This window comes from Saccopteryx leptura, chromosome 2 (assembly GCF_036850995.1).
Source record: "Saccopteryx leptura isolate mSacLep1 chromosome 2, mSacLep1_pri_phased_curated, whole genome shotgun sequence".
NCBI lineage: Eukaryota > Metazoa > Chordata > Mammalia > Chiroptera > Emballonuridae > Saccopteryx > Saccopteryx leptura.
In genome coordinates this window covers 99,368,194-99,385,673 of record NC_089504.1, presented here as the reverse complement: position 1 = coordinate 99,385,673, position 17,480 = coordinate 99,368,194, and the positions used below count along the sequence as shown (strand labels likewise).

The window sequence follows — 17,480 nt, the reverse complement described above, 5'->3', positions numbered from 1 at the left end:
CCCTGGTTCGAGACCCCGAGGTCACGGGTGGCCTCATCTGGTTTGAGCAAAAAGCTCACCAGCTTGGACCCAAAGTCGCTGGCACGAGCAAGGGGTTAGTTACTTAGTCAGCTGAAGGCCCGCGGTCAAGGCACATATGAAAAAGCAATCAATGAACAACTAAGGTGTTGCAACGAAAAACTAATGATTAATGCTTCTCATCTCTCTCCGATCCTGTCTATCCCTCTCTCTGACTCTCTCTCGGTCTCTGTCAAAAAAAAAAAAAAAAAAAAAAAGCGAAAGAAGTGCCATTGATCCAAAGAACAAAAAAATGCACTTCCAGAGCTCCGTCCCTTACCAGACCCCCAAGACCCTGTGCACCCAGGACCCTGAGAGCCAACCCAGGACTCTCAGGGCCTCCCCACTGGGCCAGCCTTCAAGGCTTCCTACTTCAAAGGCCCCAGACAGGATAAATCAACAGGCTGACAGCCTCACAATCCCAGCTTCCAAAGATGTCTGTTTTCCTTGAGGTTGTTTTGTTTTGTTTTTTTTTGTTACCCAAGTTTCCCTGAAGGAAACAACGGCCTGGGTAGGGGCCTGGATGGGCACCCAGCATCTTGGGGCTCATCAGGGAGCCTCTGAGGGACCACCTCACTTGCTCTGACCTCTGGGAGGCCACTCATCAAGGCCTCAAGTCCCTTCTTGAGAGCCAGGCAATTAGCTGGAAGAGGGTGGAGAGAAGAGGTGGGTAGCTGACCAATGACCCCTGGAATACAGGCCTGGACAGGGGTCCAGTGGGCACAGATGTGCCTGGAGGCCAGCCGGGGCAGGCCGCAGCACTATCCAGAGAAGCACTGGCCCACAAGCTCTCCCGAAGGAAAAAAGACTTGCCCCCTGATGCCAAACTCTCCAGAAAGATTCACTTGCCCACGTCAGACCATGGGCACACACAGAGCTGGTACTGGGCCTGGTGAGTCTGTGCCTGACTCCCCAACACTAACCAGCCCTGGGCCAAGCCACTTAGCCAACACAACAAGGTTCAGAGGGCTCAGAAGGAAAGGGTATTGGTTAGCAGTGGGGCCTTTCTATCACATAAATTCCTTTGCAGATACTCCAAAAAGAAAAGCAATAGAAAACAGTACCAGATTAGCACACACATAAGGGTCGACATGTATATGAGTCAACTGGGGCTGCCTTAGCAAAGCACCGCAGCCAGGGCAGCTTAAACAACAGACACTCAACATGCCTCTGCTCTGAAGGCTGGATGTCAGAGATCAAGATGTGGGCAGGGCTGGTTTCTCCTGAGACCTCCCTCCTAGGCTTGCATATGGCCTCCCTGTGGCTTCACATCTATCCTCTCTGTGCGTGTCTGTGTCTGAATTTCCCCGTTTTAGAAGGATACCAGTCATACTGGATTAGGGCCCACCCTAAAGACCTCACTACAACTTGATTGGTCAATAAAGACCATCTTTCCAAAAAAGGTCACATTCTGAAATGAACTACTAGGAGTTAGGCCTCCAATATATCCTTTTTGAAGGAGAAACATAATTCAACCTATATCAATAGAATAGTCTCTTCATAGAAAGTCATTAAGTAAGAACAATGAACCTCCATCTTATAGCCATAAAAACTTGAAACTGTAATTTCAGTGTTTTAAAATTATTTTCTAGTTTTATTGGACATAATTGACATATACCACTGTGTAAATTTAAGGTGTACCACATAATGGTTTGAATTACATATATTGTTAATTTTTTTTTAATTTATTGATTCCAGTGAGAGAGGAGAGAGAGAGAGACAGGAACATCGAGCCGTTTCTTTATGTGCCCCAACCGGGAATCGAACCAGTAACCTCTGCACTTCGGGATGATGCTCTAACCAACCGAGCTAGCCGGCCAGGGCTGAGTTACATATATTGTGAAATGATTACCACAGAAATAATGAAAAGAAAAATCAAAAAAGAAGATTCCCCTTGTGATGAAAACTCTTAGAAGTTACTCTGAACAACGTCCCTATGTAACTATACTATACAAGCAATGTAAACAACAATCATCATATTGTACTCTGTAGCCCTCATACTTAACTGATAACTGGAAGTTTGTACCTTTTGACCATCTTCCTCTACCTTCCATTTTGTAACTTTTAAATTATAGTTGACATATAATATTGTGTTAGTTTCCGGTATATAACAGTGATTCAGCATTTACATCCTTTCAAAGTGATCACCACAGTAAGTCGAGTATCCATCTGACACCCCAGTTACTATGATATTATTTTTTTTAAGATTTTATTTATTCATTTTTAGAGAGAGAGGAGAGAGAGAAAGCGAAGAGGGAATGAGCAGGAAGCATCAACTCCCATATGTGCCTTGACCAGGCAAGCCCAGGATTTCAAGCAGTTGACCTCAGTATTCCAGGTCCACGTTTTATCCACTGTGCCACCACAGGTCAGGCCACTATGATATTATTGACTGTAATCCCTATACCTTACTCAGGCGTCCCCAAACTACGGCCCGTGGGCCGCATGTGGCCCCCTGAGGCCATTTATCCGGCCCCCCACCGCACTCCCGGAAGGGGCACCTCTTTCATTGGTGGTCAGTGAGAGGAGCACTGTATGTGGCGGCCCTCCAACGGTCTGAGGACAGTGAACTGGCCCCCTGTGTAAAAAGTTTGGGGACCTCTGCGTCCTTGTGACTTATTTTATAACTAAAAGTTTATATTTCGTAGTCTCCTTCCCCTCTTTCACCCATTTACCCACCCCCTCCTCTTTGGCAACCATCAGTTTATTCTCTTTATCCATGAGTTTGTAACACCGTATATTTTAAAAGACAGCTCCAATCATATTTCCACTCAACATCCTTTTAAGTACATCCCGTATTTTGCTTTAGGTCTCTCCACAGAAATGAGAGGAGGTTGTTTAGATCAATCACGTGCAGCACATACCCTTCTGCAAACTGATTTTCTCCCCACCCACAACCTCTCTTTGAAATCCCCCTCAGGTGGCATCAACAGGTCTCTAAATTCGTTGTAACCTTTAACAGGCAATGTCCAACTGCCCTCAGGGAGGTGACTTGCAGGCCACAGCGCCACACTCCCCACACCACCTTATGTCCTTCGGTTTTAACAAGCTCAGGGCCCTGAGCATGGCGGAGAATGGCCCGCTTCACACAGGCCGCAGCAGGGCACTGCTCCCGGGGGTGGCAGAGGCTGCAGGGCACACCCAGAAAGAGGGGTCCAGATGAAGAGACCAGGAAGGGCTGGATTACATAAACCTGATGGGACCCTCTCTGTGCCGTGCCTGCCACCTCCGCCTCTTACAAGGTAGGGAAGGTCTCTGGGCTTCTGCACCGAGGACCAGCCCCACCCGCAGCCCTGGGAAGGCAGAGAAGCAGCACCCCCACCTGCTGGGATGCAGAGCCACAGGCCCAGCGGGTGCCCCCAGTCTGGCTGAAGGCCATTTGATGGAAAAACCAGTGTTGATGGGTGCACCTGGCCTGTTCCCACTGCTGTGAACAAACCCAGTATGAAAGGCCATTTCCCAGAGAGCTAGGCAAGCCCAGCAGGGCCTGGAATCACATAACGTTTGTCTGTGATGCTTGCGATGACAGCATTGCGATTATGGGGGAAACAGTTCTTACCACTCATGCTAAAGTTTTTCCAGGTTAAAAAAAAAGAATAATAAGGCTGTGTAGGACTCATGAAGTGTGGGCCAGAGGGCATGAAACAAAATTAACAGGACATGGTGACTGTTACAGCTAGGCAAAACACATGAAGGGGTTCATAGTCCTCATCTAACTTTACTCCTGTTGGAAGTTTCCTATCATGAAAAGCTAAGGGAAAACACGTTAGAAGTTCTGACAGTTTAGTTCAGACACTAAACTGAGACTTGGCGATCTTCATTCAGTCCTGTCCATAAAACTCTCCGGCCTCGAAGACACCTCCCCGTGCCTGCGTGAGGTCTGAAACAACTTCCAATAAGATTGTAACCATTTGAATCTTATTTCCTAAGAGGACTTGATAAGCTCTATTATTGATTCCACTGGCTACAGTCATATACTTGTATCACTGAACATTTTCAGTTCTTTATTTATTCGTTTATTTTCTTCTTTTTTTCCAAGTGAGAGGAAGGGAGAGGGAGAGACAGATTCCCACATGTTCCCTGATCGGGATCCACCCAGCAACCTCCATGTGGGGTCAATGCTCTTACCACCTGGGGCCATGCTCACAACCGAGCTATTTTTTGGCCATCCTCAGCGTCTAGGCCAATCTGCTCAAACCAATCAAGCCATGGCTGCAGGAAGCAAAGACAAAGAGAGAGTGAGAGAGTGACAGAGAGTGAGAGAGAGTGAAAGAGAGAAGGGGGAAGGGAAAGGGGGAAGAAGCAAATGGTCACTTCTCCTGTGTGCCATGACCAGGAATTGAACCTGGGACATCCAAACACCAGGCCAACACTCTACCACTGAGCCAACCAGACAGGGCCAAGTTCTGTATTTTTAAATAATTTCAAATTTACATAAAAACTGCAAGATTCATGCATACAACCTCCCCCCACACTCTTCACCCAAATTCACTAGTTTTTCACATTTCACTCCATATACTTTATCATTCTCTCTCCGTGCCCACACTGGGTTTTTATTCTGAACCAGCAAAGAGGAGATGGCAGACATTATGCCTTTTGTCCCTGAACAGCCAGCATACACTTCCTTAGAGCAAGACGTGCTCCAACAGAACCTCCATACAATCCAAATTTAGAAGCCTCAACTTTGACAACACTTTTGTGTAACACGTCCGCACACAGTTTCATCAGAGGTTCCGATGACACCTCAGCATGTCCCCATTCCGACACAGGTCCACCTGGAATCTCACTGTGCATGTGGCTGTCCTGTCCGGTGGCCCATTCCTCGGCTGTTTATCCTTCACTACGGCCAGCTGTTCCATAAAATGCCCCTCCTCCTGGCTTGCTGGTTTGTGTCACCATCAGATTCTGGCTCTGCACACACATACCACCATGCTGGAATGAAACCTAAGTGATGTCCTTCTTAGAAAAACCGTGTCCATCTGTCACACTGGCGGTATGAGCCTTGGTCAACCAGTTAGGGTGATTTCTGGTTTCTCTGGTCTACAGTCAGAGTGTGCCCTTGCAAATAAGGTCTCTGTGGGGAAATTCTGTGAGCAATAAACATTTCCTGCTCCCCATCCAACATGACCCCATATAATTAGATTCAGAATTCATTGATGATTTTTTTAAAGATATTATTTATTCATTTTAGAGAGGAGAGAGAGAGAAAGAAGGAGAGGAGCAGGAAGCATCAACTCTCATATGTGCCTTGACCTGGCAAGCCCAGGGTTTCGAACCGGAGACCTCAGCGTTCAAGGTCAATGTTTCATCCACTGCGCCACCACAGGTCAGGCTCATTGAGGATTCTTGCCCGCATCAATCTGTACAACTATTGTTGCAAATGTGATTTTTCCAATCCATTTTACATTTATTAGTTGGCAGTTTGCTATAAGAAGAAAGTGCTTCATAGCCCTCATTTCCATCTACTGATGTGATGCCATGGGTTAGGTGAGGTCCCCCAAGATTTATACCCACCCAGAACTTCAAACATTACCTTATCTGGAAATAGTCGTTGCAGAAGTAATGAATTAGGGATCTGGAGATGAAATTATCCTGACTTTAAAATGGGCCTCACTCCAACAGCTGCTGTGTTTGTAAGAGCTGGAAGGAACACACAGAGACACACAGAGGGGACAGCCATGGGAAGGAGTGGAGACGGGAGGGACGCTGCCACAAGCCCAGGGTCGGCAGGAGCCACCAGGAACTGAAGAGGCAAAAGAGGGACTCTCCCTCAAGGGCTCTGGAGGGGAATGCACTGCTAACACCTTGACTTTGGACTTCCCAGCCTCCAGAACTGGGAGAGAACCAATTCCTATTGTTTTAAGTCAGCCACTTAGTAGTACTTTGTTGCACCAACCCTGAACAATGAATTACATGTATTTAATTACTTATCTACTTATTACCAATTTTGAATCATAAATTTCTATTCTGTTCCACGTATAATCCAGGCTTGTTCTTATTTATCTGATACTTAAATTGTCCCAAGCTGCGCCCTGGCCGGTTTGTCCAGTGGTAGAGCGTTGGACTGGCGTGCAGAAGTCCCGGGTTCGATTCCCAGCCAGGGCACACAGGAGAAGCGCCCATCTGCTTCTCCACCCCTCACCCTCTCCTTCTTCTCTGTCTCTCTCTTCCCCTCCCGCAGCCGAGGCTCCATTGGAGCAAAGATAGCCCGGGCGCTGGGGATGGCTCCTTGGCCTCTGCCCCAGGCACTAGAGTGGCTCTGGTCGCAACAAAGCGACGCCCCAGAGGGGCAGAGCATCGCCCCCTGGTGGGCAGAGCATCGCCCCTGGTGGGCGTGCCGGGTGGATCTTGGTCGGGCGCATGCGGGAGTCTGTCTGACTGTCTCTCCCCGTTTCCAGCTTCAGAAAAATACAAATAATAATAATAATAATAAAAAAAATAATAATAAAAATTGTCCAAGCTTAAACACTGGAACTCCCCCAAGTTGGCATTTCTATATTGAATATGCTCCCGTTATTTTTGACCACTTACATTCTATCACAAGAGCATGCTCCTGGCTCATCTTGTATTTTTTCGGGTCCTGAGCCCATCATCGGTCATTTCTCCAAGGCGTGCTAGCTCCTTTACTGTGTACAGTATTTAGTAGCCAAGCTCTGGGTACAAAGAATGCTCGTTCATAATGAGGTGCTAGGAAATAACTTTTATGTGTACAAAAAGTATTTCACAAGTTCTTAATTATAATCTTAACATACTATTTTATTCATTTTAGAGAGAGGGGACAGAGAGAGAGGCCGAGAAAGAGAAGGGGGAAGGAGCAGGAAGCATCAACTCCCATACGTGCCTTGACCAGGCAAGCCCGGGGTTTTGAACCAGCAACCTCAGTGTTCCAGGTCAACGCTTTTACCCATTGCGCCACCGCAGGTCAGGCAACATACTATTTTATATGTGTGTGAATATGAATATATGAAATCATGAGTTATACCAATCTTTCCAATTTCAATCCAGACCCCCGGGGCTCTTTATCGCTTTCCCTCGTTCCGTATTTGCGTCTCCCGCCTCCACGGGGAAACCCTGGCTCCAACACTATCATCACGTCTCTCATTTGCACAATCCCACATTCAAGGAACAGTTTCAGAATTGTTACACCCATACCCCAGTAAGAAACAAACCTACTAACGGGGCAAGATTTGTCATTAGGTGTGTTGTTTTTAGTCCCAACTGAGGCTCTTCAGTCAAAGTACTGGGTCCAGTTTACTGGAAGTAGGATTTTTTCCCCCATCAGGGTAGGTACATGATTCGTTTGCAATATATTTGGATTTATTTACTTGTTTGCATTCAGTTTTAGTTTCCCACAGTCTTTAACGACTTCATTTTATTTTTAAATATGTAGGACATATGCATGTTCCAAAAGTCAAAACTATACAAAAAAGTATATATATAAGAGTAAACTAAGAATAGAAAGAAACGACCCTCATATAATAAAGGCCGTAGATGACAAGCCCACAGATAACGTGATACTCAATGGAGAAACACAGAAGGCTTTACCTCTAAGATCAGGAACAAAACAAGGATGTCTGCTTTCACCATTTCTACTAAACACTGGAAGTTCCAGACAAAGCAATTAGGCAAAGAATACAACAAGAAATAAGAGACATCCAAAATTGGGAAGAAAGATGTGAAATTATCTCTGTTAACAGAGGACGTGATCTTAAATATAACCCACAAATATTCTCTTTTGAGTTAAATAAATGAAGTCAGCAAATCCTGCATTATACGAAATCAACTGGCGAAAATCAGTTGCATTTCCACACATTAACAAATAACAATCCAAAAAGAAAATTGAGAAAATGTTATAACTCACAATAGCATCAAAAGAAAAAATACTGTATACTCAGGAACACATCAAATCAAGTGGGTGAGAGACTTGTACACTAAAAACTACAAAATATTGCTCAGATAAATTAAAGATCTAAATAATGGACAGCTATCCCATGTTTGCAGACTAGCAGATGTGTTAAGATGTCCATACTACCCTAAGCCATCTAAAGATTCAGTGCAAGCCTTAGCAATATCCCAATGACATTTTTAGCAGATTCAGAATATCCTTCTAAAATTCATATAGAATTTCAAGGGCTCCCAAATAGCCAAAACAACCTAAAAAATAAAGAACAAGTTGGAGGATTCACACTTCTGATTTCAAAACAAACAGCAAAGCTACAGTTATCAAAAGAGTGGCATAGGCCCTGGCTGGCCAGTTGGCTCAGTGGTACAGCGTCAGCCTGGTGTGTGGAAGTCCTAGGTTTGATTCCCAGCCAGGACACACAGGAGAAGCACCCATCCACTTCTCCACCCTTCCCCATCTCCTTTCTCTCTATCTCTCTCTTCCCCTTCCGCAGTCAAGGCTCCATTGGAGCAAAGTTGGCCCAGGCTCTGAGGATGGCTCCATGGCCTCCGCCTCAGGCACTAGAATGGCTCCAGTTGCAACAGAGCATGGCCCAGATGGGCAGAGCATCGCCCCCTGGTGGGCATGTTAGGTGGATCCAGGTCGGGCGCATGCAGGAGTCTGTCTCTCTGCCTCCCCTCTTCTCACTTCAGAAAAATACCAAAAAAAAAAAAAAAAAAGAGTGGCATAAAGATGGACACACAGACCAATGGAATAAAACCTACATACGCAGCAAATGACAAAGGTGCCGAAACCATTCAATGAAGAAAGGAGAGTCTTTTCAACAAAGGGTGCTGGGTAAACTGGATCCCCACATGCAAAAGAATAAAGCTGAACCCTTACCTAAGACCATGTACAAAATTAACTCGAAATGCATTAAGGAACTAAACACAAGAGCCAAAACTACAAAACTTTTAGAAGAAGACCTGGGGAAAACTTCATGACTTTGGACTCAGTAATTATTTCTTGGATGACACCAAAAGCACAGATAAAACAAGAAAACAGATTAATTGGATTCATTAAAATTTAAAATTTTGCATTTGCATCAAAGGGCATTATCAACCCCATAGGATGGGAGAAAATATGTGTAAATCATGTCTGATAAAGAGTTAATATCCAGAATATATATGTCTTATAACTCATTCAAAAAAATCTGATTTAAAAATGGGCAAAGGGCTCTGACTGGTAGGCTCAGTGGACAGAGTGCCGGCCAGCATGTGGACATTCTGCATTCAATCCCATCAGGGCACACAATAGAAACCACCATTTGATTCTCTTCCCTTCCCTCTCTCCCTTCTCTTCCTCTTCCCCTTCCGCAACCAGAGGCTCAATTGGTTTAAGTGTACACCCTGGGCGCTGAGGATAGCTCCGCTGATTCCAGCATCAGCCCCAGACGGGGTTTGCCAGGTGGATCCCGATCAGGGCACATGCAGGAGTCTGTCTCATATATACACACACTCAATTGGCCATTAAATAGTATATACAGATGACATGAAAAGATACTCAACATCAATCACTAAAAGATACTACTTCACACTCATTATGACTATTACCACTAAAATAGAAAATCACAAGTGTTGGCAGTCTGGTGATTCCTTAAGAAATTAAAAATAGAACTACCATATAACTCAGCAATTCCACTTCTATGAATTGAATACATCCAAAAGAATTGAAAGCAGGACTCAGACACCTTGGAAACAACCCAAATGTCTGCTAATAGGTGGAAAAACAAAATGTGCTATATATATGGTACGTGTGTGCGTGCTAGCGTGTGTGTGTGTGTGTGTGTGTGTGTGTGTGTGTGTACACAATGGAATATTATTTGGCCTTACAAAAATTAAGTACTGACATGCTATGGCATGGATGAATCTTGAGAACACTATGCTAAGTGAGAGAAGCCAGGCATGAAAGAACAAATACAGTGTGGTCTGACCTGTGCTGGCGCAGTGGATAAAGGCATCGACCTGGAACACTGAGGTCGCTGGTTCAAAACCCTGTACTTGTCTGGTCAAGGCACATATGGGAGTTGAAGCTTCCTAGTCCTCCCCCATTTCTCTCTTTCTCTCTCTCTCTCTCTCCTCTCTCTCTCTCCTCTCTAAAATGCATAAATAAGTAAAAAAAATTTTTTAAAAAGGACAAATACAGTGTGATTCCACTTATATGAGGTACCCAGAGTGCTCAAGCTCACACAAACAGAAAGGAGAAGAGGGGAGGGTGCTAGGGGCTGGGGGAGAGGCACTGAGAATTCATGTGTAATGGGGACAGAGTTTCCCTTTGGGGAGAAGAAAAAAGTTGTGGAGGTGGAGGGTAGTGATGGTGGCAGACACTGTGGATATATTTAATGTCACTGAGTTGTGCAATTAGAAATGGTTAAAAGGGTCTATTTTATGCATATATTATAATAAAGATCTGAGTAACCTATGTTACTCCTTGATTTCTCCTTTCTGAGTTTCTCTTTGCAAAAAAATAATTAATTAATTAAAAGGCGATGCACAACCAGCCAGTCCCTCCACTCCTTTTCCCCGTCCACCTCTCACACTACTTTAAGACAAGAACGCACCTCATCACCGTCTCTTCCTATAGAATTACTGTAGTGCTTAATTTTCCACTTTTCTAAACTGCTCTGGGCCCTGGCCGGATAGTTCAGTTGGCGTTGTCCCAATGCACAGAGGTTGCCGGCTGTTTCCCGGTCAGGGCACATACAGGAACAGATTGGTGTGTGTGTGTGTGTGTGTGTGTGTGTGTGTGTGTGTGTGTGTGTGTCCCCTGACCCCCTTTCTTTCTCTCTTAAAAAAATCAACTTTACTCTAAACAGCTATATGTTCTTTGTTGGTTAATTGACCCTCCAGGAGGACAGGGTGTGGAAACCATTATGTAGAGGCATTTGAGAGTTAGGGAAAACCCTCCCCCACTCCCAGGGGACTTGAAGAAGCAGCTACATTCTCCACAGATAACATCTCAAAAGTGACAGGGTGCTTACTGAAGCTCATTCCAATGACAATTAGAGACATACACATACCACCTCCCACTGGAACTTAAGCCACTTATTCTAATTAGGCTAAATTTTTCTGTAATTATTTCCTTCCCTTTGGCTTTGAAATTTTTTGGTTTTTTCAGAGATAAAACTTACAAAAAAGAAAGCAAGAAAGAAAAAAAGGAGAAAAGGTCAGAAATCCCAACAATGATGCTAACACACCAATACAATTAATCTCTTTTTGAAAAGCTTTCTGAAAACTTCCAACATTGTTAAACCATTCCTTGGCCACTCTGCTAAAATATGAGTTTAAGCAGATCACATCCAGACATATTTTATGACAACTGCACATTCAGCAGAGCCATCCCACCCTTATTTCCAATTTGGCAAACTCCTCGACCAAACCAAATACATTGCACTAGGAGGAGGAGGCGGTACAAACCCAACCTGTGCAGCCATAATTAATGGGCCGAGCTCCTTGTTTTGCTTAGATCTTTACTTCAAAACTCAAGAAGCGCTCACTGCCCCCTGAACTAACACTTCTGTTACAGTGCCACAGTCCAACAGCACAGAACTAGAGAGCCCAAAGGGTCACTGAGAAGTGATGTTTCCAGAATTGGTCCTTTCAGCCCAATGGTCCTTTCATGAAATTTTTACTGGCCACACAAAATGGGACTTGACCAGCAGTGAATGTGTCCTCTGCAAAGCGTAAACTGCAACCCCTACTTTGAAATCTTTCATGTATGATATTCATGGGGTCCACATGGAGGTCACCGCAGGGTCCCCAACAAGGAAGTATCTTAATGACAACTTTCTTTACCAGTAAGACTCACAGCCTGCAACGACACCCCCTACCTCCCCATGGGGCACAGCAGGGTAATCCCCAAACTTTGCAGTCCAGCCCATCTCCAGGTGGTGACCTCAGGATTGGGGCTGGGGCACAGGTCCCCCTCCAGGTTCCCAGTAAATGGACCAGATAACCAACCAAAAGGCCTCTGGCATGAGAAGATGGTTATAAACCTTGGGTAGGGGGAACACTTAGCAGCCCACTTTCTTTTCCCTGAGTAGAACTGGGAATTAGTATAATTAGAGCTCTCCCAGGGCACAGCATTAGAGCAGACAAATTTCCTGTACTTAATCAGGCTGGTGGGGGCTCTGCAGATCGGGGAGGCCCAGCCTTTCACACCCAGTTCCATTCCAATGATAATGATAATTTTCCACATCCTGGCCTCCCAAGGAATGCATTTTAAAGGAGCGCCACTTCTCCAGCTGAAACCTGGCTTTAGAAATCCCCCTGTAAAGGATTAATCTTCCCTACTTGTCAAACAGGCTGTTCCCCTACTCCTGCATTTCCATCCCATTGATCTCAGGGAAAAGATTTGGGGTGGGGGGCAAAGGGCATGGTAAAATTCTGACTCGGCCAGGTTTAAATGTCTCTGAGGGTAAAAACCAAGGCAAGTCACACCCTAACAAACAATAACATACCAGTACCAGTTACAGCTGTACTTTGACCAAACAATAGGAAGAAGGTTTACCAATAAAAATAGAGAAGTTCAACTTCACATTGCCTCCTAAAGCCACAGATTACTGTCACCAAAAAGTATCCCTGGTAAACAACACTTTGGAACTGATGTTGCTTTTTCGCATGCAAAATATTAAGCAGAATTCGTGGCAGTGTTTTAACAGTGATGCACTGTACTAATACGACGTTCAGCCTCACGGACTAGTAAACCCCCGCAGTAGTCACCAGGGCTCAGTGGTATATAGCCTAACACCGGATATCACACAAGGTCAATAGGGTTCAGAGCCTCAGGATGGCATTCTTTATCAAGTAGACGCGAGGGTTAAACTCGCTCTCACTCTTAAATACTGAAACATTTCCAATGTGTGCTGCTTCTTTGCTTAGTACACACTCATAATAAGAAAAACATGTTGCCTTCCTACATACATAAAAACTTTTATTTTTCCACAAAGTCTTCTTATGCAAGATGTTTTCGTTTACTTCCAAATGAATCGCTATATTTATTACAACCATCACTCCAGGGATCCCGGCCAGAAGTAAACACTGCACTGTCAAAATGAGGGGAGACTGGCCCCCTGGCCCCCATTCCCAGTCTGTCCTACCTAAGCAGGCAGGGCACTTGTCTCCTTAGGGAACAGCCTCGTATAGAAAGGGAGAGGAACTTATAGATCCTTTTAAAATAACCTTTGTGCTTTTACACAGTAATTTACATATTGTGTATAAAACACGCTCAAATTACAGAGATTCCTCGTCACCACAGAAAAGATGCCAAACACCGAGTGTCCTGAAATTGTAAAACCGATTCATATTTTGAATGTAATCATATTCTTTGAATTTTCAGCTAATTCCAGAAGGGAGAGAATTATAAACAGCTTCCCTGCTCCTTCCCCTGAAAAGATTACTGTTATTTTACTGGAAAAATAAAATCACCTCCACACAGGGTTCAAAATTTAACGAAAACGACACAGGATTGCTTTGTTTCTCAGGGATTTCTTAAACTCGACTGGAAATGCCGACGACAATGCTTAACTACCCCGACGGGAATGCGAGCCAGTTGCCTGTTCTCGTTACAATGTTGACGTAGGCAACAAACGCATCACTACCCTTTCCCACCTAGCCCACCACCAGCTCCGCGCCCGCACCCTCATCCTGAAAATGCAACTAAAACCGCCCCTGTCGCACTTCCGACACTAACCCCCAAGTGGCCACCATACCCACGCTACGCAGCCGCACGTGGAGCCCGGAGTTTGTCCCCCCCACCCACCCGGCCAACATTGCAGCAAATGAGCCCCTTGGCTCTAAAGGAAAAAAGGTTCTTGCAGGTGGAGGGAAGCAGAAATCCGCAGGGATGTTGTCCTAGTCCCCCGGACTGACTTAAAAGGTACCAATTTACTCACCATTTAGCCGCCCGCCCTAGGCGGTTGATGCTTTAAGGGGCAGCAACGTTAGACCCCATTCCCAAGTCAAGGAATCAGCATCTGCTTAAACCCAGATGCTCCCAGGAACGGTGGCCCAGCACTCCTGAGTCGGAGGTTGGGACCCTGGAGCGCGCAGGTGGCAGCAGGACGCGGGAAGAGCTTGAGCCCCTTCCCGCGCGGATGCCCTCATTCTCACCTGCCTGCAGGAATGTGGGGGCGGGGGAGCACAATCTGTGGGGTGGGCGACACTTAAACCCACTTATGTGTAAGAGAGAGAGGCTCACATTTTAGGAGAGTCTAACCTCAGCCTGCAAACCTCCGGCCTGGAGGCACCGCGCCCTCCCCCACCCGGCAGGATGCCCCGAATCCGGTCGCGCGGCGCACAGGCCCAGGTGCCCCACGCATCTGGACCGGGTGGGCGAGCGCCGCCCCCGCCGGTACCCCAGGCAGGTACCCCCAGGCCACCTGTGAACCTCCAGGCAGGTCCTACGCGCCGCGGAGCCCAAGACAAGAAGTCCGCGCAGGGCTTCCCGGGGACAGTGGGTGTCCCTCGAGGAAAAGTGCCACCAGGGAGCCGGATCTGTCCCTCTTGTCGTGCGCCTCATCCCAGATCCCGAGGTGAGACCCGAAGGTGGCCAGGCTCTCTACGGCCCCAAGACCACCCAGAGACCGCGGACCCCAAGCACAGGATACACCGCTTCGGCCACCTCCTGGCAATGGGGGAGGGGAAGGGGACAACAAAAGGGAAGCCCAAGCCCAGCTCAATCAAGCGGCGGGGTTTGGGGCCCCGGGGGCTCCGATGCAGACAGGGGCGCCGGGGTAACCTCGGGTAAGAGGGCCAAGTCAAGGTCCTATGAAATACAGACCACATCTGAGGACCCGGCGACGGACCGCGTTCGCACTAACGAACCTCGGAAACCCCCGGCCAGGGGCTCCCCGCGGCGGCGCCCGCCGGCCTCTGGAAACACTTAGCCAGCCCCCGAGCGCGCTTTATTGGAAGCAGCCCCAACGGAGGGGCGCGGGCCGGGAGCGGAGAAAGGAACGGCCTCGAGCCAGCAGGCCCCCCGGCGCACGGGTCCTACCTGAGATTCGGGGTCCGAAGAGCAGGAGCACGGCGGCCGCCCAGACGGCCGGGGCGCACAGCAGCGGCAGCGCCGGGCCCCGGGCCATGCCGCGGGCCGTGGGGGCCGGGCGTGGGGCCGGCGCGGCGCGGGGGGCCGGGCGCCACCACCCGGGTCGGCCGCGCGTCCGCTGCCCTTTTCTCCCGGGCGCTTCGCAAGCTGGTTCCTTTCGAGGAACGCGTGGTCCGCCTCCTCTCCCGGCCGGTAAGGGCCGCTCAGCTCCCTCCGCGGCGCGGTCGCGGACGCAGGCTCGGGAGGACAGCGAGACTCCGGGACGCGGGCTTAGGCGTCCGGCCGCCGGGACGAACGCGAGGGGCGGACCGTGGGCGCGCAGGAGGCAGGGTCCCCGGCTCACCCGCCCCGATGGGCAGAGCGAGACCGTGGCAGGCGCCCCCTGCCGGAGGGACTCGCCTGCGGCGGGCGTGGCGCGCGGGAAGCTGGGGGCCGGGGCCCGAGGCCGGGGGCGTCTCTGGGTCCTGGAATATGCCTCCCGCTCTCGCTCTCAGGCCTGCGCTTCGGGACTTTAGGCCGCAAAGGTGGCGCCTTGAGAGCGTCCATCCGCGCCCACCTTCAGGGTGAGGGGCCCAGGGGCCTGCTCACAAATCAGTAACTCAGGAAGACACCGCGCCCCGCCAGCCTCCGCCGGAGCAAATCAGAGTCACCCAGCCCCAGAAACCGACACAAGAGAAGCGAGAGCTTGGAGAAGGGAAACGTTCACGGAAAAGAACGGGCCGCGTCCCTCCGGCGCTCTCCTGACCCTCCTGGCCACGCTGCGGCCGCCCCGTAGGGACCACCACGTCCCTCCGAAAAGCTCAGAAACTGCTGGGGTGGGCTGAGTGGAGGAAGCCCTCGGGAGCGCGATTCTCTCTCCCTCTCTCTCTCTCTCTCTCTCTCTCTCTCTCTCTCAAGTCACCGCAGATTTTGGTAAATTGTGTAATTTTACCCATTACAGGCAGAACACTATTTGTTCTCTGCAGAGCCCCAGAACATGCAGAAGTAATTTGCTTCACTTGTAAAAGACATTTTGAACACAATTCAAATAGCATATTTTCTTGCTTATTCTTGGTTTTGCTTAACACATGCAAAGGTCTGGAATTGGAAGGCCTGACCCTCCCGTTTGCAACTTAGGAATTTTCTTTGTTTTTGCTCTCTTGGAGAAAGGATTTGGAACCTCCAGTGTCTCAGTTGTTTGTTTTGTGAGATTTATCTCTTCACTGATTGACTATACAAAGCAGTTTGCTTGGCGTTTTTGCTCAAGCACCATTTCCTGCTAGATGGGGTGAAGGAGGGAGAGCACAGGCCTTGGGGGCCAGACCCCAAGGCCCCTGAGTCTGGCCCCTGGAGTTGCTCCTCCATCGCCTCCCTCACACATGGCAGGAAATAAAAGCTCTGTCGCCAAGGTCTGCTGAAGACAAGGCTGCGCCAGCCCCTCTGTTACCCCCGTTAAAGTCAATTAGGCCTCTCGCTGGTCTGCCGAATCTGGGGGAACATCCCACACAGTTCTTGTTCCTAATGCAGCCTTGAGGGACTGACAGTCACTGGCCAGAACAGCGGGGAATGGGGGGGGGGGGGATGGGAGAAGATGGTAAAATCATTATGGAACTGCAGGGGGGGGGGCAACCCAGCATACAGCTCCCTGGCCACTGCTGCCCCCCCCCAATGGGGGCTGCTCTCCCAGTGTTGTTTGAGGACCACCAGGTGTTTATCTCTGGGATTTTTCTTCCTTTAGGTGCCCTGCAGGATGCTTTAAGGGGAAGCAAGGCTTTAAAAGTTGGTCTTGAAGCACTTAGTTCCAGACTGCTCCATTTTGGATCTAGTGGTCACCAGGCAGGGGCGTCAGAGAAGGGTCCGAGGAGCCTTGCTCTCATAAACGGGTCAATCAGCCAAAGCTTTGTCCTTTCCTCCGGACTTGTGCTCCTTAGCTCTCCGTGGTGTGAACTTGGGGAAATGATGCAATCGCGCTTCTGCCCCTCATCTGTGTGTAATTTTCCTATGACTGGGTTCCCCACAAAGCTGACCAAAAGTTTAAACAGCAACATATATTTTTGCTGACAGTTTCTTGGGTGGGGTCAGAAATGTGGGTTATATCACACATGATTCTTTAAAATTTCTTTTAAAATTATCTTTTCAGCATTTCTCTTTCTCCAGAGTTGTGGCATCTATAACTCTGTTCTCTATTCCCCCTTCGTCCCCTCCTTGCTCCCCTTCTACAGGTTCAGAGCTGAGGGATAAACACGATACATGTATCTTTATAAATGGGAGTGGGACAAAATATGTTCTAAGTAGTTAGCAGAGTATGGCTTAGGTCTAAGCCGATGGGAGATACTTACTCCTTCTCATCTATATCAATTAACTATTGCTGCATAACAGATCACTTCAAACCAAACAGCTAAAACATCAAGCATTTATTACTTCATGTAGGTAGTTTTTGTGGGTCAAATGTCAG

General features: G+C 47.9%; 1 protein-coding gene across 1 annotated transcript in view; it reads right to left on the bottom strand.

Moving 5' to 3' along the window:
* ROR2 (receptor tyrosine kinase like orphan receptor 2) overlaps positions 1-15,538 on the bottom strand; it is a 223,257-nt gene extending 207,719 nt beyond the window's left edge. The window contains exon 1 of the mRNA XM_066368409.1: positions 14,996-15,538. Coding sequence (XP_066224506.1) covers positions 14,996-15,083 — 88 coding nt within the window. The 5' untranslated portion in view covers positions 15,084-15,538. The remainder of the gene's footprint in view (positions 1-14,995) is intronic.
* Between the last annotated feature and the right edge of the window lie 1,942 nt (positions 15,539-17,480).